This window comes from Manis javanica, chromosome 15, assembly GCF_040802235.1.
Source record: "Manis javanica isolate MJ-LG chromosome 15, MJ_LKY, whole genome shotgun sequence".
NCBI lineage: Eukaryota > Metazoa > Chordata > Mammalia > Pholidota > Manidae > Manis > Manis javanica.
In genome coordinates this window covers 38019488-38044084 of record NC_133170.1, presented here as the reverse complement: position 1 = coordinate 38044084, position 24597 = coordinate 38019488, and the positions used below count along the sequence as shown (strand labels likewise).

The 24597-nt window shown below is 35.8% G+C and overlaps 1 protein-coding gene across 6 annotated transcripts in view; it reads right to left on the bottom strand.

Moving 5' to 3' along the window:
• PIK3R4 (phosphoinositide-3-kinase regulatory subunit 4) overlaps nucleotides 1–23696 on the bottom strand; it is an 83519-nt gene extending 59823 nt beyond the window's left edge. For 2 of the 6 annotated variants that reach the window (XR_012125640.1, XM_073222988.1), the window contains exons 1-7: nucleotides 23225–23695; nucleotides 21756–22520; nucleotides 20537–20670; nucleotides 18237–18819; nucleotides 15049–15183; nucleotides 13311–13532; nucleotides 8182–8355 (exon numbers count right to left, since the gene is read on the bottom strand). Coding sequence is in view for 4 of the 6 variants with exons in the window: in XM_073222988.1 (XP_073079089.1) it covers nucleotides 8182–8355; nucleotides 13311–13532; nucleotides 15049–15183; nucleotides 18237–18819; nucleotides 20537–20670; nucleotides 21756–22488 (1981 nt within the window). In the remaining 2 variants the exon portion in view is untranslated. Of the gene's footprint in view, nucleotides 1–8181; nucleotides 8356–13310; nucleotides 13533–15048; nucleotides 15184–18236; nucleotides 18820–20536; nucleotides 20671–21755; nucleotides 22521–23224 lie in introns of all 6 variants that reach the window. The other 4 variants (XM_037009764.2, XM_073222989.1, XR_012125641.1 and 1 more) reach the window with 3 other exon arrangements.
• Between the last annotated feature and the right edge of the window lie 901 nt (nucleotides 23697–24597).

Here is a 24597-nt window from a genome sequence, read left to right as displayed (position 1 = left end):
GAAGGAAACAGACATCCACAGGCAGGAAGCCAGAGTTCCAAACCAGATGAACCCAGAGAGATTCACAGCAAGACACATTATAATGATAATGTCAGAACTTAAAACTAAAGCAGTTCATCACACTAAATTAACCTTACAAGAAATGTTACAGGGAATTCTTTAAGACAAAAAGAAAAGGCAGTAGTTAATAAGAAAACACACAGAAGTAAAAACTCACTGGAAAAGGTAAATAATAAAAGTAGTATATCAACAACATAAAGCAAATATGAAGGGGGGTAAAGTAGTTTTCCAAACAGTAGGAGGGAATACTCCCAAACTCATTCTACGAGGCCAACATCACTCTAATACCAAAACCAGGCAAAGACACCACCAAAAAAGAAAATTACAGACCAATATCCCCAATGAACTTAGATGCAAAAATACTCAACAAATTATTAGCAAACCTAATTCAAAAATACATGAAAAAGATCATCCATCAAGATCAAGTGGGATTCATCCCAGGGATGCAAGGATGGTACAACACTTGAAAATCCATCAACATCATCCACTACATCAACAAAAAGGACAAAAAACACGTTATCATCTCCACAGATGCTGAAAAAGCATTCAACAAAATTCAACATCCATTCATGATAAAAACTCTCAACAAAATGGGTATAGAGGGCAAGTACCTCAACATGACAAAGGCCATATATTACAAACCCACAGTCAACATTATACTTAACAGTGAGAAGCTGAAAGCTTTTCCTTTAAGATCAGGAACAAGACAAGGATGCCCACACTAACCACTTCTATTCAACATAGTACTGGAGGTCCTAGCCACGGCAATCAGACAACACAAAGAAATAAAAGGCATCCAGATTGGCAAGGAAGAAGTTAAACTGTCCCTGTTTGCAGATGACATGATACTGTATATAAATAGCCCTAAAGACTCCACTCCAAAACTACTAGATCTAATATCTGAATTCAGCAAAGTTGCAGATACAAAATTAATACACAGAAATCTGTGGCATTCCTATACACTAAAGATGAACTAGCCGAAAGAGAAATCAGGAAAACAATTTCATTCACAATTGCATCAAAAAGAATAAAATACCTAGGAATAAACCGAACCAAGGAAGTGAAAGACCTATACCCTGACAACTACAAGATACTCTTAAGAGAAATTACAGAGGACACTAATAAATGGAAATTCATCCCATGCTCTTGGCTAGGAAGAATTAATATTCTCAAAATGGACAACCTGTCTAAAGCAATCTACAGATTAAATGCAATCCGTATCAAAATACCAACAGCATTCTTGAGTAAACTAGAGCAAGTAGTTCTAAAATTCAAATGGAATGCCAAAAGACCCCAAATAGCCAAAGCAATCCAGAAAAGGAAGAATAAAGCAGGGGGAATTACATTCCCTGACTTCACATTCTACTACAAAGCACAGTAATCAAGACAATTTGGTACTGGCACAATAACAGACCCACAGACCAGTGGAACAGAACAGAGAACCCAGATATAAACCCAAGCATGTATAGTCAATCAATATACGATAAAGGAGCCATGGACATACAATGGGGAAATGACAGCATCTTCACCAACTGGTGTTGGCAAAACTGGACAGCTACATGCAAGAGAATGAAACTGGATCATTGTCTAACCCCATACACAAAAGTAAACTCAAAATGGATCAAAGACCTGAGTGTAATTCATGAAACCATAAAACTCTTAGAAAAAAATACAGGCAAAAATCTCTTAGACATAAACACGAGCAACTTCTTCATGAACATATATCCCTGGGCAAGGGAAACAAAAGCAAAAATGAACAAGTGGGACTATATCAAACTAAAAAGCCTCTGTAAAGCAAAGGACACCATCAGTAGAACAGAAAGACATCCTACAGTATGGGAGAATATATTCATACATGAGAGATTCAATAAAGGGTTGACATCCAAATTATATAAAGAACTCACACACCTCAACAAACTAAAAGCAAATAATACAATTAAAAAATGGGCAGAGGAGCTGAACAGACACTTCTCCAAAGAAGAAATTCAGATGGCCAACAGGCACATGAAAAGATGCTCCACATCGCTAGTAATCAGAGAATTGCAAATTAAAACCACAATGAGATATCACCTCATACCAGTAAGGATGGCCACCATCCAAAAGACAAACAACAACACATGTTGGTGAGGTTGTGAAGAAACAGGAACCCTCCTACACTGCTGGTGGGAATGTAAATTAGTTCAACCATTGTGGAAAGCAGTATGGAGGCTCCTCAAAAAACTCAAAATAGAAATACCATTTGAGCCAGGAATTCCACTTCTAGGAATTGACCCTAAGAATACAGAAGCCCAGTTTGAAAAAGACATATGCACCCCTATGTTTATCGCAGCACTATTTACAGTTGCCAAGAAATGGAAGCAACCTAAGTGTCCATCAGTAGATGAATGGATAAAGAAGATATGGTACATATACACAATGGAATATTATTCAGCCATGAGAAAGAAAACAAATCCTACCATTTGCAACAACATGGATGGAGCTAGAGGGTATTATGCTCAGTGAAATAAGCCAGGAGGAGAAAGACAAGTATCAAATGATTTCACTTATCTGTGGAGTATAAGCAGAAAGCAAAAACTGAAGGAACAAAACAGCAGCAGACTCACAAAACCCAAGAATGGACTAACAGTTACCAAAGGGAAAGGGACTGGGAAGGATGGGTGGGAAGGGAGGGATAAGGGGGATAAAGGGGCATTCCAATTAGCACACTTAATATAGTGGTGGGGTGGGGGGACATGGGAAAGGCAGTATATAGAGAAGACAAGTAGTGATTCTACAGCATCTTACTACGCTAATGGACAGTGACTGTAATGGGGTATGTGGGGGGTACTTGGTAATAGGGTGAGTCTAGTAACCATAATGTTGTTCAAGTAATTGTGCATTAACGATATAAAATATATATATATATATATAATAATTATTAAAAGGTATCATCAAAAATATAAAACATGCTAGGGGGAGTAAAAAATAAAAACTTTGAAATGTGTTCAAAATTAGGTTACTATCAACTTAAGAGACACTGTTATATACATGTTATATGTGAACCTCTCATAACCACAAAGAGAAAATTATAAGTACACAAAGAAAAAGAGAAAGGAATCTAAATGAAAACAATCAAACCCAAGGTAAGAGAGAAGAAAGAACAGAGAGAAGCCTCAAAACCAGCCAGATAACAGTACAATGGCAATAAGTATATACCTAACAATAATTACTTTAAATGTAAATGAACTAAATGTTCCAATCAAAAGACATAGAGTGGCTGACTGGACAAAAGCAATACCTTTCTAAATGCTGCCTAAAAGATACACTTTAAACCTAAAGACAATCACAGACTGAAAGTGAAGGAATGAAAGAAGGTATACCATGCAAATAGAAATGAAAAGAAAGCTGGGATAGCAATATTCATGTCAGACAAAATAGATTAAAAAAAAAAAGACCAAGGACATTGAATAATGATAAAGAGATCAATCCAATAAAAGGATATAACATTTCTAAACATTTATGTAGCCAACATAGGAGCACCTAAATATGTAAAGAAAATATCAATGGATATAAAGGGAGAAACATACAGCAATACAGTAATAGTAAACTTCATTTCCCCACTCATATCCAGACAGAAAATCAACTAGGAAACACTGGCCTTAAAGGACTTAATAGATATGTATAGAGACAGAACTTTTCATTCAAAAAGAGCAAAGCACATGTTCTTTTCAAGAACATTCAGGAACACGCATGTGGAACATTCTTCAGGAGAGATATGTTGGGCTACAAAGGAAGTCACAGTAAGCATCAAAAGACTGAAGTCGTATCAAGCATCTTTGCCAACCACAATGATATAAATATAAAAATCAATTTAAAGACAGAAACTAGAAAAAGCACAAGCACATGGAGTAAATACCATGCTATTAAACAACCAGTGAGTCAATGAAGAAATTGGAGGAAATAAAAAAATACCAGAGACAAATAACAATGCAATACAACAGACCAAAATTGTTAGGACACAGCAAAAGCAGTTCTAGGAGTTCACAGAAATACAGCCCTACTTCAAGAAACAAGAAAAATCTCAAATAAACAATCTAACCTGATACCTACAGTAAATAGAAAAAGAATAAACAAAGCCTAAAGTTAGTAGAAGGAAGGAAATAAAAAAGATCAGAGCAGAAATAAATTAAATAGAGCCTTAAAAAACAATAAAATGGATATATGAAACTAAGATCTGATTCTCTGAAAAGATGCAAACTCAACAAACCTTTAGCTAGCCAAAAGAGAGATCACTCAAATAAAAAAATCAGAAATGAAAGAAGAAATTACAACTGATACCACAGAAATATAAACAGTCACAAAAATACTATTAACAATTATACACCAACAAATTGGACAACCCAGAAGAAATGGATACATTCCTAAAAACATACAATCTTCCAAGACTGAATCATGAAGAAACAGAAAATAAGAGACTGATTATAGTAATGACACTGGATCAGTAACCAAAAACCTTCCAACAAAGAGGGGTCCAGGTCCAAACAGCTTTGTTAATACCTGGGCTCCTCAAATTATTCCCAAAAATTGAAGAGGAAGAAACACTACTAAACTCATTTTACAAGTCCAACATTATTACCCTGATACCAAAACTAGACCAACACAACACAAAGAAAGAAAATTACAGGCCAGTACCCATGATGGATAAAGATGTGAAATCCTCAATAAAATATTAGCAAACTGAATTCAATAATGTACTAAGAGATCATACACCATAACCAAGTGGAATTCATTCCAAGGATGCAAAGGATAGTTTAACATCCAAAATCAATGTGATATACCATATTAACAAAATGAAGGATACAAATCATGTGATAATCTCAATAGGTGTTGAAAAAGCATTTACAAAATTCAACACCCATTTTATGATAAAAACTCTCAACAGAGTATACAAAGAATGTACCTCAACATAATAAAGGTCATAGGTAACAAACCACAGCTAATAACACATTCAGCTGTGAAAAGCTGAAAGCTTTCCAGCCAAGACAAAGATGCCCACTTGCACAATGTTCATTCACCATAGTATTGTCCCTAGCCACAGCAATTAGGAAAGAAAAAGAAAGAAAAGGCATTCAATACAGAAAGGAAGAAATAAAACCGTCACTATTTGCAGATGATGATAATCCTAAAGACGCCATAAAGAAAAAATCCTAATAGAACTAATAAACTAATTTTAGTAAAGTTGCAAGATACAAAGTTAATAGAAATCTGCTGTGCAGATTTAATGTGTATACATTAATAACGAACTATCAGAAAGAAATTAAGAAAACAACCCCATTTACAATTGCATCAAAAATAATACCTTTGATAAAATTTAATCAAGGAGGTGAAAGACCTGGACTCTGAAAACCATAAGACATTAATGAAAGAAACTGAAAACATAAATAGTAAGGTAGTCCTGCTCACAAATCAGAAGAATTAATATTGTCAAAATGTCCACACCTACCCAAAGCCATCTATAGATTTAATGCACTCCCTACCAAAATACCAACATTTTCCACAGAACTAGAATAAGGAATCCTCAAATTTGCATGGAACCACAAAAGACCCCAAATAGAGAAGGCAATCTTGAAAAAGAAGAACAAGATGGAGGTATCACAATCCCAGATTTCAAACTATAGTACAAAGCTATAGTAATTGAAACAGTATGGTATTGGCACAAAAATAGACATATGCATCAATCAGTGGAACAGAAAAGAAAACCCAGAAATAAATCCACGCTAATATGGTAAAGTAACCTATGACAAAGGAGGCAAGAATATACAATGGAGAAAAGACAGTCTCATCAATAAATGGTGCTGGAAAAACTGGACAGCTCCATGCAAGAGGATGAAACCATAGCACTTTCTTATACTAGCTATAAAAATAAACTCAAAATGGACTAAAGACTTAAATTTAAGACTTGAAACCATAAAACTCCCAAAAGAAAACACAAGCAGTAAGTTCCTGGACATCAGACTTAGCAATATTCTCTTTGGATATGTCTTCTCAGGTAAGGGCAACAATAGCAAAACTAACCAATAGGACTACATGAAACTAAAAAAACTTTTGTACAGCAAAGGAAACCATCAATGAAACAAAAAGGCAACCTAGTGAATGGGAGAAGATATTTGCAAATAATATGTCCAATAAGCGATTAGTATCCAAAAGATATAAGGAACTCATACAACTCAATAACAAAAAAAAACCCAGTTAGAAAATGGGAGAGAATCTGAACAGATATTTTTCCGAAGAAAATATGCAGATGGACAACAGGCACGTAAAAAATGTTCAACATCACTGATCATCAGAGAAATCAAACCAAAACCACAATGAGATGTCACCTCACACCTATCAGAATGCTTAGCATCAAAAAGACAAGAAATAACAAGTATTAGTGAGGACATGGAAAAAAGGGCACCCTTGTGCACTTTTGGTGGGAAGGTAAACTGGTGTAGCCACGTGGAAAACAATATGAAGTCTCCTCAAAAGATGAAAAATAGAATATGGGATCCAGCAATTCCACTTCTGGATATTTATCCAACAAAAACAAAATACTAATTCAAATATATGCACCCCTATGTTCACTGCAGCATCACTTACAATAGCCAAAACATGGAAGCAACCTAAGTGTCCACCAAGCTGAATGGATAAAGATGTGGTCTAGATATACAGTGGAATATTATTCAGCTATTAAAAAAAGAATGAAATCTTGCCACTTGCAACAACATGGACAGACTCAGAGGTATTCACTAAGTGAAATAAGTCAGACAAAAACAAACACTATATGATTTCATTTATATGTGCAAACTAAAGAACAAAACAAATAAACAAAACAGAAACAGACTCACAGGTACAGAAAAAAACGTGGTTGCCAGAGGGAAGGGAGTAGGGGGAGGACAAAAATAAGTGAAGAGGATTAAGAAGTACAAACTTCCAGTTATAAAGTAAGTAATGGAGAGGTAATGTACAACTGATAGGGAATATAATCAACAATACTGTAATTATTTTGTAGAGTGACTGATGGTAAGTAGGCCTATCAAGGTGATCATTTCATAATGCATAAAAATACTGAATGACTATATTGTACACTTGAAACTAATATATTACTATGTCAATTAAAATCAATAAAAAATAAACTCAAACAAGCAATACACAAAAGCACTAAAAGAACTATTATAGATATCAGAGTGTAAAATAAGTAGCCTACATGTATTTGAATTTTTCATAATTTTTTTTAAAGAGCTACATTCATGCCTTTAAAATTTCCAGAAACATTATACATCTCTACAAGCTACCACCTAGTTTCTCAGCAACTTAAGTAAATTACTCCCTTGTCTTCTTTCCTCTGAGGATTGCCTCAAGAAAAGCCTATTGACCAGTCTAACAAATTTTAGTTTTCTATTAATTTTCCTTGGCAAAACATATAATAGCAATTAAATATTTTATTCAAAGAGGCAATTTTCAACGATTTCATATTCTCTTGGTACAGATCCAACTTGCTATCTCAAATTGCTTACTTTCTTAAAATGAAGTGATTAAAAGAAAGTTTTAGATTAATCTTCAAATGTGTCATATTCACTTGTTTGCTCTTATTCTGAATTTTAAGTTGAGAAAAATAAGTGCTCTAAAGGTGAAGGAATTAATTACTTTCATTAGTTAGTAAGATTACTAACAGAAGAAATTTGAATACTATGAATTCTTAACTGACAATCAGTGCAAGAGAGATATCACGAGCCATCCTCCAAATACAGCTTCGCCCTAATGGTCAAATGTCCAAAAATAAGATGACTCTTCAGAGCTGTTAAAGACCTTATCCACATCATGTCAAAAAAAACCAAAAAACAAAATAAAATCTTCATTTGCCAAAGACCAGAAAGACTTCATTACAGATAAAAATAAAGATAGATTTCCCAAGCTGGGATGGAGGACCAAATGACCCTGTGAGTCTGCCTGTCTCTTTCTTACATATAACCATACCCATCATGTGCACACACACACCAGGGACAATAACGTTGAAAATCTAACTATATTAACTAGAAATTTTACAACACTCCATCAGTTATTTTCCTTACCATGTCCTAATTTTGAGAAACAGAAACTTACCAATATCACTGGCAAATTCATAGACATGGGGTTTTTGTAGCAGCCCTAACTGGCACATGCAGGTAAGGGCATTAAGAGCTTTCACAATAACAAATTCTTCAGCGTCACTAAGGCCTTGCTGCAGCAGGGGTTTGAGAATCGAGGAGCTTTGCCAGCCAACATAGGCAGCGACACCTGAAAAAGAGAATTAACATCACATGACCATCCGATACCTGATGTACAACTGCCAGCCTGTACCTGTACATACAACTGCCAGCCTGTACCTGAACATAACAGCCGCCAGCCCATACCTGAACGTACGACTACCAGCCTATACCTTAGCGCATGACTGCCAGCCCATACCTGAGCACACGACCGCCAGCCCATACCTGAGCGAACGACAGCCAGCCCATACCTGAGCTATGACCGCCATCCTATACCCGAATGTACAACTGCCATCCTATACCCGAATATACAACTGCCATCCTATACCTGATATGCCATCAAATAGCCATCCTATACCTGGATATGTCACCACATAACCTTCCTATACCTGAAGTGCCATCAAGTAAAACAAGGAAATGAATGAAAAGCCAAACATATTGAACAACAATCCAGGAGATGACACACACTCCCTATCCAGTATAATAAATGAAAAAAGACCCACATCAAAGCAAATAAGTAAGAAATTCTGGAAACCAAGAAAAACAAGACACTATGAACTTACAGAAAGAAAAATACAGGTCACTAGAAGGGAAGTAGAATCAGACTGGCACCAGACGACCTTCAGCAAAATTGGAGGCAAGAACACAACAGAGCAAGACCTTCAGTTATGAAAGAAATTTTATTCCCAAACCTCCAATTAAAATTTTTAAAGTCATTTTAAGATACATAAGAACTATACAGTTTTACCTCCCATGCAACCTTTTCTAAGAAAGTTTCTTGAGGATGTACTACAGCAAAGAAGATGCAGAACGTACAAAATGGTGGATATTATCCAGGAATTCAAGGGAAAAAAAAAAAGAACAGCTTGCAAAGATCTAGCCCTAATTAGAACTAAATCAACCCTAATCAGAACTAAAAGTCAATAAATTTCAAAAATGTTATCAAGAAGAAACATGGAATAGATTACAAGCAGTAGATAAAACTGGTAAGAAAGTAGCTAGATATTATAGAAAAGGTGACGATGATGTATAACTTTTATCTCTAAAAGTAGAACAAAGGAATCTGAAACTCCAGGACAAATATAAAATTGTGCAAGAAAGTCATGGTATAAATGTAAATAAATAAAAATGTGCAATGTATTTAGTAATTTGCCAAAGACAGAAAGGATTCATTGACCTTGATGCTATAAACATTCTCATCAAGTGATAAAGGAGTCATGGCACTAAAATTATGATAAAGCAAATATCAATATAGTACACTATTGGTTCTAAGGTTAATGAAATTTACATATTCATGATGATGTAAATTTTGTTTTGAATTTTCAGAATCAGTCTATACAAATCACAAAGACTCTGTAATGATTACAAAACAGAATTTGAATATTATCAACTATGAAAATGCAATTGTTAGGTGAACTGTCAATTAACAATTAGAAGAATTATCAATCAATCAAGAAAAGAAGAAACAAAGGGTACAGAGAAACAAAGGCACACTAATTTCTTTGCAGTCCCAATCAGAGAGTAGACCCATAAGAAAGAGGATTAATTACTTAGAGTTATAAAAACAACAAACTAAAAACCAAAGCACTGAAAATAGGGATTGATAACTCAAAAACAGAGGGGAGAGGAATCAGGGCACGGTATGAGTGAGTGAGACCATCATCTGGCACAGAAGTAAATTAAGAGACAAAGTCTAAAGTTGGTAATTCTAAGAGTAATAATATGACGACACTATTTAGAGATAAGGCAAGAATCATCTGAAGATATCAAACCGAAACACAAACCAGAGTAGTTGCCTCTGGAAAGTGCAACTATGGCTTTTCATATATTACTTCATACATTTTGAAAACTTTACAAAAGTACTATTTCCCTTATAACTGAAAAATAATTTTAGAACTTTTTCTTTAATAAAAGGACAAATACTATCTAAAATTCTGGATTATATTTTGGAACTTTACAAACTGAAATGTATAAAGAGCTAAAATAGCTCAAAATGTTTTGGAAAAGAAGAGTGACATCTAGGAAACTTTTCCTAGCAGATACTAAAGTTGCTTATGAAAATATATTAACTAAACTATGATATAGTTTAAGATTAGAGAATTTAATATTGAGTACAGGAATTAGAAATCAATGAAATAGAATGTATGTCCAGAAAACTGACTCTAAAAGATATGAGCATAAAAGAAGCCTCACAAATAAATGGAAGAAAATGTAATTTTTAATAAATAATATTGGAAGAGTTAGATATATTTCTGAGAAAAATTTAGATTTCATCTCATACCACATCCCCAAAAATATATATATTAAACAATTAAGTGTGAAAAATAAAGCATTGTCTTAAAAAAAAGAATGTACACCAACAAATTACTAACCTAATTCTGGAAAGGGAAAAGACTTTAGGCAGCAAAGTAAAAAAATCATGAAGATCAAATAAATTGACAACATAAAAATTGTTTTAAAAAAGCAAAAAAGATCACATTATGAGAAGTATTTGCGACAGAAATGATAAAGTCATTGTTTTTAATGTATATATAAAAGGTTCAAAAATATCAAGAAAAGCATAACACAATAAGAAAACAGAGACCTAAATAATAGATAAAACTTTCATAGAGTAAGAAATATCAATGAGTTGTCAACATGAGAAAATTTTTCACCTTCACTGATAAGCAAAGAAATACACATCAAAACAAATTACAACTTCACCCTACCAACAAGCAAAGATTAACTGAAGACTATTCCACGCTGGAAGAGGGTGCTGTCAAAACCAGAGCGGGAAATTATTTCACCTTTTTAAAAGCTTATAAAATATGTCAAGAGTTTTCAAAATAGAGTCATATTCTTTAACTCTGTAATTAAAATTTCAGACTTCTATCCTGAGAAACTATCAGAAGCAAGTATATATGTTGAAGATTAACATATGATAGAAAAAAATGAAAATAATTTTAAATATACAAAAGAGTTAAATAAATTTTGGTAAAACTATATAATAGAATATTTCAATCTACTAAATAATGGTTTCAGAAAATGGTTAATGACATGAGAAAATGCTTAGAATATGTGTCACCAGAAAAAGGTTTAAGAAATAATAAAATAAGAGTAAGAATACAATATACAAGCAGCACTTATGTGCTAGGCCTTATACATATATTAATTCATTCACCTTCACAATATCCAGTGAGATAGCTGCTATTATTGTTCCCATTTTGCAGAAAGGGAAACTAAGGCACATAGAGACTACATGACTTCCCCAAGAACCACAACCAGTAAGTGACACAGGCAGAACTTGTGCCCAATGGACTGGCTCCAGAGTGCCTCTTCTTAACCAGTACATACCAGTGCTTCATAGTATACATGACAGAATGGCAGATGGAATGGAGGGAGGATAGGAGGAGGCCAGCCTACAGCAAGTAATCCCAAAACATTAACAGAAGTTTTACATGGGTTTAGGATTAAAGGTGATTTGTTTGTCTTACTGATTTCTGTACTCTTCAGATTCTCAACATCAAGCATGAATTACTTTAATAAACAAAAAAAATCAATGAAAATTGTTTTAAAATGAAAGAAGAACTAATATACAGGCACATTTCAAAATATGCATGAATTGACCAATAGATGGGGGAAGTTCTAAGAACCATCTTTCTGGAGAAAATAAATAAAAATAATATTATCTGAAAGAAGAGAGCAACAAAGAAAGAAAATGAGAAGCAGAGTATACTGTATATTTAGGAACTGAATTAGAGTTTAAGACACAAGATGGAGATGAATCAATAAAGCAAAAATGAAAAACAAACAAAAAATGCCTGAAAAGAGGAGATACAGCTATATCCAGTAATAACAAAGCATGAACAGCAATTTCAGAGCTTTTCCAAAGTAGAAAGTAGCCTTTTCTACAAAATACTATATGAGAGCATTTGCAGAAATATCAATACTGTTGTGATAGGAGTTTTCCTTTTTCTTATTTTTTAGGAAAAATACCAATGGCAAACCTTTTAGCACTAACTTTCCAGACTACTGAGAATCAAAATCCAAAACCCTACAGCTTTTGCTGGATAGCAGCAAAGCTCTCCAATGTGTAACAGTCTTTAAGTCTTTTGAGTTAACAGACAAGCTGTTACAATCATGTGCAAAATGATATAAAAAGGATAATCATAACAAATACATGGCTTTAGCATGTATTTCAAAAATGACCAAATCTAAAATTGAAGAGGTCAGTACAAACGGGTGGAAAGGGAGGATTCGTTATTATTCAAAAGAGAAAGATAATAAATCTTGTGTCAAACACGACTTAAATTTACTCAGTCTATTTTATTTCCCCTTCATTTTGAATCTGAAGGTAACAGGAGTCATGCAGATAAAACACAAAATGTCTCTCTTCCTTAGATAAATTGGAAAATCAAAAATTGAAACATTTTAAAGAGTGAAAAAAATTACTTTTCAAATTTTCACTTTACACAAAGTGTGCAAGCTTTACTTTTCTTTCTATAGACTGATTTTCAATCATAATTATACTTCTACTGTTATTTCCTGATCATCAAAGTGATGCACGTTTACCGTTGAAAATTTGACAAATACAGAAAACAATCATCCATAATCTCAGCCCGAGAGATAATCACTATTCACATCTTAGTACATTCCAGACTTTTTTAATAAACATATGATTTGTTATTCTTTACACAACTGGGATCACACTTTAAGAATTTCCTGGTACTTCCCAGGCCATTAAATATTCTTTTAAAACATAGTTTTTAATGACCAAGTGGCATTCCCTTTATGGCTGTACCAGCTTAATTCGCCAATGCCTTGGGCAGCTAAGATAATTCTATCATCTAAAAACAGCATGATGACAGACAGAAACACCAGGAACCATTTCATCATTCATGAAATCGGGTAGTATCATCCCCTATCTTTCAGACTGCATTAAGTATTTGCTTGAGAGGATAATTCAAAACCTTAAAGATGAGTTTTAAAATGAACAAAAAAACATACCAACAATACTATCAAAAAAAGCTCCACGCAGATGCCAATCATTCTTATCATTTAGGAAAGTGATCATGTGGGACAATAAAACATCATTGGCTTTCTGACGTCCAAAGAATACACACAGCCTTGTTATTCCATTTTCCATTAAGGTTTGTTTCACAATATTTTCAGGGTCACTTAGCAAAGTGACAACTTTCTGCTGGACCATTTCATGTAAGGCTTGGAGCTCTAAAAAAAAGTAAGGAGAGGTTCAATTTTTTTTCGCTACACTAAATGCACAGTATTGTGTCTAACTCCTCAGAAAAACAGAATGATTATAGAAGCTACCATGATTCAACGCCTATAATCACTGTTTTCCCACTATTCAAATCTCTGAAGGACAGATGGGAAACTGAACTATAAACTGAAAAACATCCTAATAAGCAGATGCCACCAAAATGGTTACTACGTCTCTAAAATTATAGCTCTATTCATGAAGCTCAAGCAGTTTTATAGGGAAGCCCCAGAAGGGAGATCATACTGCCCCAATCACACCAAAGACTTGAAAATACTAGACTGGTTTAGGACACTATCTGATGATATAAGGAAATACTTTTAGAAAGCATTTTTAAAGGTCATCTATTATTTTTTAGAAAGCCAGAAAATGTACTGCAAGTCCTATCAAGGATTTACATGACCTGGCCACTGCCTTCTGACCTCATCTCCTACCTACCCTCCCCTTTTCCTTTATTTTATTGACTTTGTTGTCTTTGTCTTTCCCTCACTAAAATGTATACTCAACAGCTGGGATCTCCTCTGACTTATTCATCACCATACCCTTAGGGCTCACAGCATGCATGTAACTGCCTGATGCAGAGTTTATGTTTAAAAATTACCTGTTGGCAAAATGAATAAGAGTAGCCATTGTCAAGAGAAAAAGCAGTCTGATATGCAAAATTCTATGTTCACATCTGAAAAACTTTAACTCCCAAAAAGTTTTAACACCTAACTTCATTACCTAAAAAGATCCAATTACGTGGTTATGCAATGTAGAACAGTGTTATTTTTTAAGTAATTCCATGAAAATAAGCCAGGATTTCCTTTCTGATACATTGTCTCGTAAATTCAAAATTATCCCACTGTCTTCATCTCTAGACAATATATGCTAAAAATAATGCCTTTCTAACAAGTAAGAGAAACATCTGGGAACAGATTTAAGTGTATTATTTTACTTCTAAATCTTTAACTCAATAAACATTAACTAAAAGCCCATTAAAAGCTGTGTGATGTAAAGAAAGTGAAGATAGGGACTCTGACCTCACAGAATTTACCATCACATCTGTTCCATCACAGTAAAGGGTGTGGATTTTGACAATCATAGACAGCAAGAAATAAACATAGTTTATTATTAAGGATATTCATAATATGCTCACATAAGGAAAAAGGAATTAAATTCTTAAATGATTTCAGTGTGTTTTTTTTGTCTTAATGAGAATTACACAATTCTGCTAGCTTTATTATTGACACAAGCCAATGCTGGCTGAAAAACAATTGAGCTGAGAATCTGTGGCAACAAACCGATCATGTTCTGGCCAGCTAACAGTGCATGAGGACAGAGAAAACACTCAGACGCCCAGCACTGCCCCATCCCGTACCTGGTATTCTTTCATCTTACCTGAAAATCACAAATGACAGCTTGTTGCAAGCTATCGTGTTAGCAATTCCTTTTAAATAACAGGAAATCTGGAAGAGAAAATCATACTACCTGTGTCATAATTTCCATTGGGATGTGTGACTTCATCTATTTCTTCACTATTTGGGTCATTTTCCATATTAAGATTTTTTAACTGTACTAATTCCAGGAATCTCAGAGCTGTTTCTGCCAGCAGAGCTATATTTTCTATAGAAGGAAGAAAATACATAATTTTAATCAAATCTTTGTAATACTTATAACTTTTCCTCCCTAAGTTTTTATACTTATAAATAATCATCATAAAACTGAGGAGGAAAAGTGGGACTTTTCAATTTAGCACTTAATCAGATTTTTAATGACTAATTTCATAATCTACAACTATTCCAAACTGCCAGTTTTAATAATGAAACAAAAGCTTTTTAAAAAAATACAAATGCATACATGATTATTTTAATTAACACTGCTATATGATATACAAAAATGTTAAGAGAGTAAATCCTGAGTTCTCACCCCAAGGAAAAATAAGTTTCGCCTTTTTTTGCTTTCTCTTTGTCTTGTGTCTACATGAGATGATGGATGCTAACAAAACTATGCAGTAACCATTTCACAACATACCACTATGCTGTACATCTTAAACTTATACATGATGTATGTCAATTATACCTCAATAAAAATACAAAAATAACCCAAAATAAAGCACTAAACTCTACTGAGTGAGAAAAAGTTTAATCCTGCTATAGAGATCTACCCTTTAAACTGTATCTTAACAGGTTGAGTCTCGGGTTCTTCACACACGAGTGACATTTACCTCAAAGAGCCATCCCCAAACTGAATCAACCATTACTAGATTGCGTTACAAGTGACTCACATTCTTAGTGAACCAAAGCATGAGACTATTTGCTCTATTTTCTCCATCCTCTCTGATAATCTATGAAGACTGATAGTACTCACCACTGAAAATGTCTACTTCTAATTTCTGCTGTCACATTTACTATCAATTATACATGCTCTTTGCTTATACTTTCTTTTCCCTTCCATTCTTATTTATTCCTGTGTCTCTGCCCTTTCTCTCCCACTTTTGTGCTTAACATATGACCAGACCAGCCAAGACTGTTTCACTTCTTAGCAGTGAACAGCACTGAACACAAAGTTTAACTACCTTTTTTAACAATTCTAAGACTTTCACTTTCCTTTTTAACATCTCTGAAATAGAAATTAATCTCACAATAGCTGAGATTTTTGAGTCAATCAAATGCAGTGATCTTGGATTCCCAGTCCCCACCCCTGCCAGGGTCAACAGCATTCTGAGTAGAACAAAAATTTACCTCTAAGTAAACAAGACATTATCTTGTAATGCCTGTTCACCCTAAAGAGAGAATAATTCTGGGCCACCCTCTGATATTAGTCAAAATTCTAGATGGAATATCCCCACTTTAATGAGCATATCTTTATTAGGAAAAGTTTCTCATTTCCTGGGCACCTCTGAAGTTTGAGTAGATCTATGCCTACCTATTTCCCCATTTAAGTTCATAAACCACAATGCACTTAAAAATTTATTTTACATAAGATACAAACCTATACCACTATCTCTGAGTTAAAAAAGAATAAAGAACAAATTTAAAAATTGATTTTGAACTTTTACAATTACTGATATGTGGTTTAGTCCATGTAGACATCTGGTTCTATTAAAAAGGCAGCTTCACCATGCATTGAGCCATGAGGAAGGGGCGCTGCAAGGCAGCAGCAGTGACCCCGGGTTACCAGGACTCTTGCCATGAAAGGCCAAAGACCCAAGGAAAGTAGGGTTGCTTCAAAACCAAAGTCTACACCAGGAACTCTGAGAACTGATTAAGAATTAACCAGACACATTTGGATCAAATTATTTAGCCTTAGTCCGAATTTCCTCACTTGGAAAAATGAAGATAATATAACATCTACTGCTCAGTCTTTGCAAGTGTTAATAACTGCAAACTTGAGCAGCAGATGCCCTGACACACAGCGAGTTTTTCAATAAATAGTAGTTATTATTTTTATTCTGACAATTATTAATTGAATGTCTATGTTAATCTAGCACCTACACATCAGAACCTTACCCTTTATTTAACACAACTGAGAACAAACTAAGATATACCAAGTCAAAGGCAGACCATGAAACTCTAAAGCAACATACAACTTGTTTTTAAAACCTATAAATTTTTATTTAATTTTATCTGGTTCAATTATTTGCCAAATGAATGATAAATATGCTTGTTACAAATGATAAAAGCAGATGTGTCATAAAGAAATCCTGGATTTTCTAGGCCTGAAGTTTACACCTGGGCAGTTATAGAAACCAAAAAACATAAATAAGAAAACAGGCAGAAGGATAATATAAATAAAAATATATGTATAGAAAACATAAATAAAAACTCTCAACAACTACCAATCACTTTGTGGGTATACCTAGAGATAAGGCCAGAGTCCAAAGACAATTTTTCATGACAGGAAAACTGTAAAATAAAATGAACTAAGCAAGTATGTTTCAAAAAATGACTACCACCACGCATATGTTGTAAACTACTTACAAAGACTTCAAAAACAGGATCCCTGATTTCCATCACACCATATTTAGGAAATGAATTATGGAAGTAAGTAAACGTTTCAGTGATATTTTCCATGCAGAAATAAGCATTTGGAAGTAATTTGGGGAGCTAAAAACATGAATCTTTATCACCTGATTTTATGGTGAGAGTTACAAGTAGAACAGGTAGGTGTGTTACGTGACACACCCACCTAACCACAAAGCCACATACCCTAAACACCACAGTAACTGAAAGAGCCTTAAAATTCAGCAAGTTAGTAGGCTAAGTTCTTTCAACACCAAATTACCAAGTGAAATTAATTAGGATACTATTGTATCCTAAAATTTATATTCAAGTAAGCATATTTGTTCAGAGAAACTGTAAAAAGACCTAAACACTAGATGTAAAGAACATACTTATACACATCAGCCTTACTACAAATTAAATTACTCCCAGTACAATAGTAAGATTTTGTATTCTATACTTATCACTTGATAATTCTGATCACTTAAAAAATTAGAGTACACATAGAAGTTGAGTTCCAGGAACAGATCAGCAATAAATACTAATAAAATGTACACAAATAGTTCAAGGACCAAAGAAATCTTGGAATTCCCAAAGAAATCAGAGAAACAAGAGGTATTACAGTCAGTAATGTCAAAACCATGAGTGGCTATGATTCTGGACAGTAGATCTTACCAGCATAGGCTAGTCTAACAATAGTAGCACCATCCTGGGCTAAGTGGGCTATGCCCGGCAGAATATACTCCGGATAGATATTGATATCATTGCGCGGAACCTCTTTGACAAGAGCAAGAACTTTGGTCAATGTCCTCAAAGCTTCGGCCCTCACTCTAGGAACAGAGTCATTGCTGAAATGCAAAAGATATGGAGTGATACGATCCAAAAGAATTTCTACACTTAATCTTGGGGCCAAATGGAGAACAAGTTCCAAAGCAGCAAGCTTGGAATCACAGTATTTAAGGGTCTGTAGGCAGGATGTCATAACAGACACCAAGATAACCAGCCCACTTTCCTTAGGCTCTCCTTCTGCTTTTTCTGGCAGATCACGTCCACAGAGATTGTGAGTAATGTTGCCCAAATCCTTCCGTATAACCAGAATACGCTCATCTGCAGAAAGAAATGTTTCCTTTGCAAACTGGGCCATGTAGGGTTGAAGGAAAGTATAAAATATTTCGGGAAAGGCATTGCCACGCTGCTGCTTTAAGTAATCTTCTGCCTCTAAACGTTTATCTGGCTCACGGTGAATCATCTGCATTACCTACACCAAGAGGAGAAAGGAGCAAAAAACAGATTTAATCAGATGAAAGTTACAAGGGCAATTACACAATTCAGAGAATTTTTTAGGTAATTCTGATTCTTCTCAGTCTTCACCTTTCAAACTACTTTCAGAACCTGACTACTGAGTGATGCATGACTCCACTACTGTCCCAGAAAACAACTGGAAAACACATACTAATCTATTACAGATGGCCTAGACACCTTGGAGGTAACCCATATTCTGCATTCCCCATTCATTCAGATGGAAGTAATACATGCTGCACACAACCCAAGGATTTTTAACCTTTTTAAGCAGGACACACCTGAGAATCTAAGGAAAGCAATGGGATCTTCTCCAAAGAAAATTGTAGACATGTAATTTTTGCATACAGTTACAATTCTGAAATGAATTACAGAATCACTAAAATGTAATTACATATCCAAAATCAAGTTTACAGCCTTTTTACCACCAACGGAATACATTATTTAAGTGTAGCACTAGGATCTATTCAAAAAGAGAATCAGTGGTTTAAACTCTTCAAGTAGTGTAAAAGAGATGTTAAATCCTGCAAATGTGAGAAAGGACATATACCTAATTTGAATTTATCTTCTTTTATAGCAACTTAGGGAAATATTTTTTTCAGTATACAGAGCACAGTTTAATTTTTCCTAGACCCTCATAATGCATCAGTCATTAATTACTCAAAACATCATAAAGATACATCTCATTATTTGAGCTTTCCATTTATACTCTAAATAGGAGCCTAACATTGGACTTTGAGGAATCAAATATACTATAAATAAGGAAAGGTAACTTAATACCAGTACTTTTACATTTGGATTAAGCCTAAAGATTAATCAAATTTGGTCCTTTCATGATTAAGAAAATGCAGGCCCAAATTCACGAAGTTAGCCCATGTAGCACCCCAAATGAATGCCATACCCAAAGACAGAGCAGAGGGAACACCAGCTCCTCATCCAGTGCGCTGTTCAGTGAACAGAAACTAAACTGGCTTCCTCTGAAGCATCTTACTGTTAATATTTGTCATTCTAAGAGAAATTACATACTTCGCTACCTTACGAAAGAATATCTCAAATATACCATAACCTGTCCATGACTAATGGAAGTCATCAATATCAGTATCATGTAGACTGACTTTAAAAATTAATCCCCTAAAACAGTAATGTGGACATATGGCTTTTGTGACTTCCCACAGAATTCCTTATATTTGTAATTTTACAGATCCCCTTAGAGCATTGCCTCAGGGCCATGGAAGGTATACACAACTAGTTGTTTCTATATGAAACTACCCTATATTGCGTACTGTATTCAAGTTAATGTTTCCTGTCTCCTTCATTTTAGTATATGCCACCATTTCTTACAGCAAGCTCTATCCTGGACAGCCTCTGTAATCCCCAGGCACCCTCCCTTAAGCCTTTCCAAATCTGTCCAAAGCAGAGATGGAAATTACAAGGGTACAATGTGTATATTTGTCTCTGTGTGTATGCATGTGTGTGCAATGAAGTCAAATGAGTTCGGCCTAAGAAGGGTAAAAGAACTGTACATTACCACTTAAAGTAAAAACAATAGGTTGCCTCTATTAGTCTATAGGGCTTTAATGCTTTGTTCCAAATTCGTTAACATTCCACAGAGCTAACAGAAATGTGAGAACACAGTCTATTAAAAACTTTACGGCAAATATTTGGAGCATAGTTACCAATTCTCTGATACTGCAATCTTCAATTTTATTTAGCACTTGTTCAGGGAAAAACTGTCCATTTCTATAAGCCAAAAGTTGAGAGAGATCAAAGAGTGGTACGCCTTCTGTAAAAAGCTCAGCTATCACGCAACCTGGAAAATAGATGATATAATTCCATTAAAAATGAAATGTAATATATCGTTAATATAGAGGAAGAATTCAGAGAAATCATAAAACTCAAAATGCAAAACCTGAAGTAAACTGAATTAAAATTTTAATGCAACACAAAACTACAATCAAGCAAGACAGGAAAAATGTCTACTGCCTAATCAACAGTTTCTGAAAGTATAATGTCAAAGTATGTCAAAAAAGGTCCATTTTTCTCTCATAATAAAAAACATATCAAGTAAAATCAACCTCTTCCTAGCCCTCTAATTTAAAATGAAAGTTTATATATAATACATACACATATAAATAGATAAATAAAAACCACAAGACATACACTTTTTTTTTTAAAGATTGGCTTACAGACTAAGTTCATAAGGAACTACTAGGAAGTTATATCTGACGATTAATAACTGTTTAATGATGAATAAATCAAGTGTCTACTATACAGTAGGCACTAGTAATACATAAACAGATAAAACCCCTCCTGCCCTCATGAAGCTTTCACTCTAGGAAGAGATGTAAAATAACCCAGTGAACAAATACAATACTGAAATGAGAAGTGCTGAAATGGCAGCTATAAGATTAGAGAGGGAAGGAGAAATAAGCTCATCATTTTGCATTTTTAATCTCCAAACAAGGAATAAAAAAAGTACCTAAATTCCCAAAAGGACAATGCAGTTTCAATGAGTCATTATATTATATTCATTTAACAAGTTTTAAAGATATCCTTAAATAACCTGTGCTCATAGCCACAGCATCTGCTTGTCCCACTGCTGGGGTACTATTCCCCCAAGTACCAACGAGGCTAATACCTCCACCTCCTTCAGATCTTCAATCAGTTGACCTCTTTGCAGGAAGGCCTTTCTTGACCACCCAGTTTAAAGCTGCAAACCCCACCACAATTTCTCCACTTAAATATGTCCAAAGAATGCTGCACCTCTCTGAATAGTGTATGAGACATACCAAGACGTTAATTTTTCTACATAATGTGACTTGTAAAAAAGCTGTGTTCCTATGTTTAAGAGTTAAGATACACATCACCCTTAACAAATTCGAGCATCTCAAATACCTGCTGAAAAGATGTCCATTGCTCGCTTCAACTCTCCTCTTGTCCTCTGATTGCTATTTAAGTCTACAAGTGGCGTTGAAGGATCTCTCATATATTCTAATTCAGTGGCGAACAACCCACCATCAACAAAACGCTCAGGAGCAATATAGCAGGTTCTTCTCCGTGATGTGTCAAAGAAATAGTTGAAATCTGCTGGGTTGTCCTCTGGAAGATAAGTGGGTTTAAAACTGGCAAAATCAGTCAGGAGAACCCAGTTCCAACTGGTGACCATTACATTCTCAGTCTTGATGTCCCCATGCCGCACTCCTGACTTGTGTGCTTGGTCCACTGCTGTCAGGATCTGGAAAGCGATCCAACGCTTCTCGATGTTATTTAAGAATGGACGGGTGCTGATGCGATCATAGAGATTATCTCGCACATACTGCCTAAAGAGCATGGCTGCTTTCTCGGATGCTTTTTCTGCTGCTTTCTGGAAAGGCAGACAGTTCTGTGCAGAATGAAGCCTGATTTTCAGTTCCTCCAGCTCTTGTTTATAGCTGGTCAAAGGCAATGTAGGATCCTGAATTGCAAAGACCTTCACAACCACCAGACCTTCTCGGTGCTTTGCTCGAGCAACTTTAAAAAACCGAGTACTCCCCAGGCTCTTGTCATATTCAAAGTCATGGATGTCTGAGAAATAACTCTCCACAGAAAGGATCTGGGAAGGAGCAATGCCAGCGAGCTGATTTCCCATGGTGGTCAATAAGTTAGGGATCAACACTTATACTTAGAAAAAGAAAGAAAACAAGAAAAAAGAAAAAGAAAAGAAACAAGCAATCAAATACCATTATTTATGATGTCTTCCTAATAGACATATGAATCCTATTTCTCTTCCACTGAGAGTACTGTACCTAGCCTTCTAGGCAGTCTCCAAATTTCAGACGTATTTATCTAAGAATTTGTTAATTTAGATTGCCCTTTCCAGGAGCTGAACTATATTTAAATATTCAATATTAAGTTGCAAGTATCATAATGTGTATTTTCTGATACTTAAAATTTCAAAGTAAGGAGCTTTCAGTATATGTTCAGTATCGTGCCTAAGGCTGTGAGGGTCACAAAAGTACTGATGCGAGTCTTTGTCCAAGAATAACCTCTAGTCTTGGATACAAAAAGCAAACACATAAAAAATTTTTAAACTAAGAATCTCCTAACACAAATAAGTCACTGAACTCCTGAACAGCCAGGCTAAGAGCCAAAAATAAAGTACCTCCCGGGCCCTTCTAGCCTAATTCCAGCGTGCCTTCCCACCCGGCCAACAGAAGACACTGTTATCTGGTTTGCAGTAGGGAGAAACTCCGGCAGAGATGTTAAAAGTAAACCAAAACACAACTTGCCGAGCAGAGTGCAGGGTTCTCTTAGCTCGGATTTTTCAGGAAATAAGAGACGAACACACACACACACACACGACGACGCGCACATTAAGCATTTACCCGAGGGCTCCGGAAAGTTACAAATCGGTCACTAGCTCACACTGAGGTCATGGCGGGCCGAGGCGGGGAACGAGCAGCTGGGGGGTCGGAGGGGTCTCCCTTTGAAGGCAGGAGATGGGATGCGGGGTGTGAGGCGTATGCGGTCCGCCGCAGCGTAGTGGGAATGCTCTCGGGGCCGCGGCGCACACACGAAGGCAGGCTGAAAGGGCTCCAGAGACACCCAGACAGCCGCCCCTACGGCCCGACGGGCCCGGGGGCCACGCGTTCCCTGCAGCGCCCTTCTGGCGCGCGGAGCCCGGGCCCCTGAGACGCTCCTCCTCGAGGGCCTCACCGCGGGAGGGGAGGTGAAACGGGGTAGACGTGAGGCCGTCAGCGCCGGGGGAAGAGACCCTCTGCAGCTACCACGACCCCACAGGCGCCGGACGCCTGGGAAAGCCGCCGGCTGACACCTCACTTCCTGTTGCGGGCGGAAGTGACGAAAGAGCGAAGCCGGGACGATACCCGCTGGGAGCTGGTTGCTAAGAAACAGGGAAGGGGCGTGGCCTTGCCCTGGGAGACTGGGGAAAGAAAAGCACTGGCTGATTATTTTTTTCCCGTTCCGCGTGTCTGCCAACCTTTTCCAAACCCTGAGGCTCCTGACCTCCTGTAGAACCTGTTCAGAAACCCCTTCGTCCAAAGTGAACCAGGACAGAGTTCTTTAAGAGAATTCGCAGGCTTATTTAGGAAAGTTGAATTTTTAAGACTTTAATTGAGATATAGTTTACATACAGGCTTTAAATACACAAATCAGTGGGTTTTTAAAATATATTTACAGAGCTGTTCAGTGATCTCTATAATCTAATTTTAGAACATTTTAATGATCCCCCAAATGAAAACCTGTCAACTATTAGCACTTTCCATTCTCCCCATTCCTCCTGCCCCACAGCCAGTCCTAGGCAATCACTAATCTAATTTTGTTAGGCAGGAAAAAAGATAAGAGCTGGATGGAAAGAGAACAAGGTCAGTAAAGCCCCCTAGAAAGGATTCAGTTAACCAGTTAAAACTAGAAATCCAGAAAAGACTCAGAGTTAATGAGTTAATCAGTTAAAGCTCAAAAGATCAAGAGCAGCTTGGCCTTGTGTTTGAATATTCCCCAGATAAAATGAGATAGGGACCATGAGTTTAGACAGAATAGGCTGAGGGCCTCTGGAAAAAGCAAGACAGGATATTTACAGTCAGAGCAATGTATCTACATGCAGGGAAACCCCCTACCAAAACTCTGTGTTAAACATTAAGCTCTAGTCACTCTTTAGTGAGATCAGTTAATATTCCCCAGATAAAGAAGACTAGCACATATTTTTATTATGCTAATCGTTTGTAATCATGTATAAGAT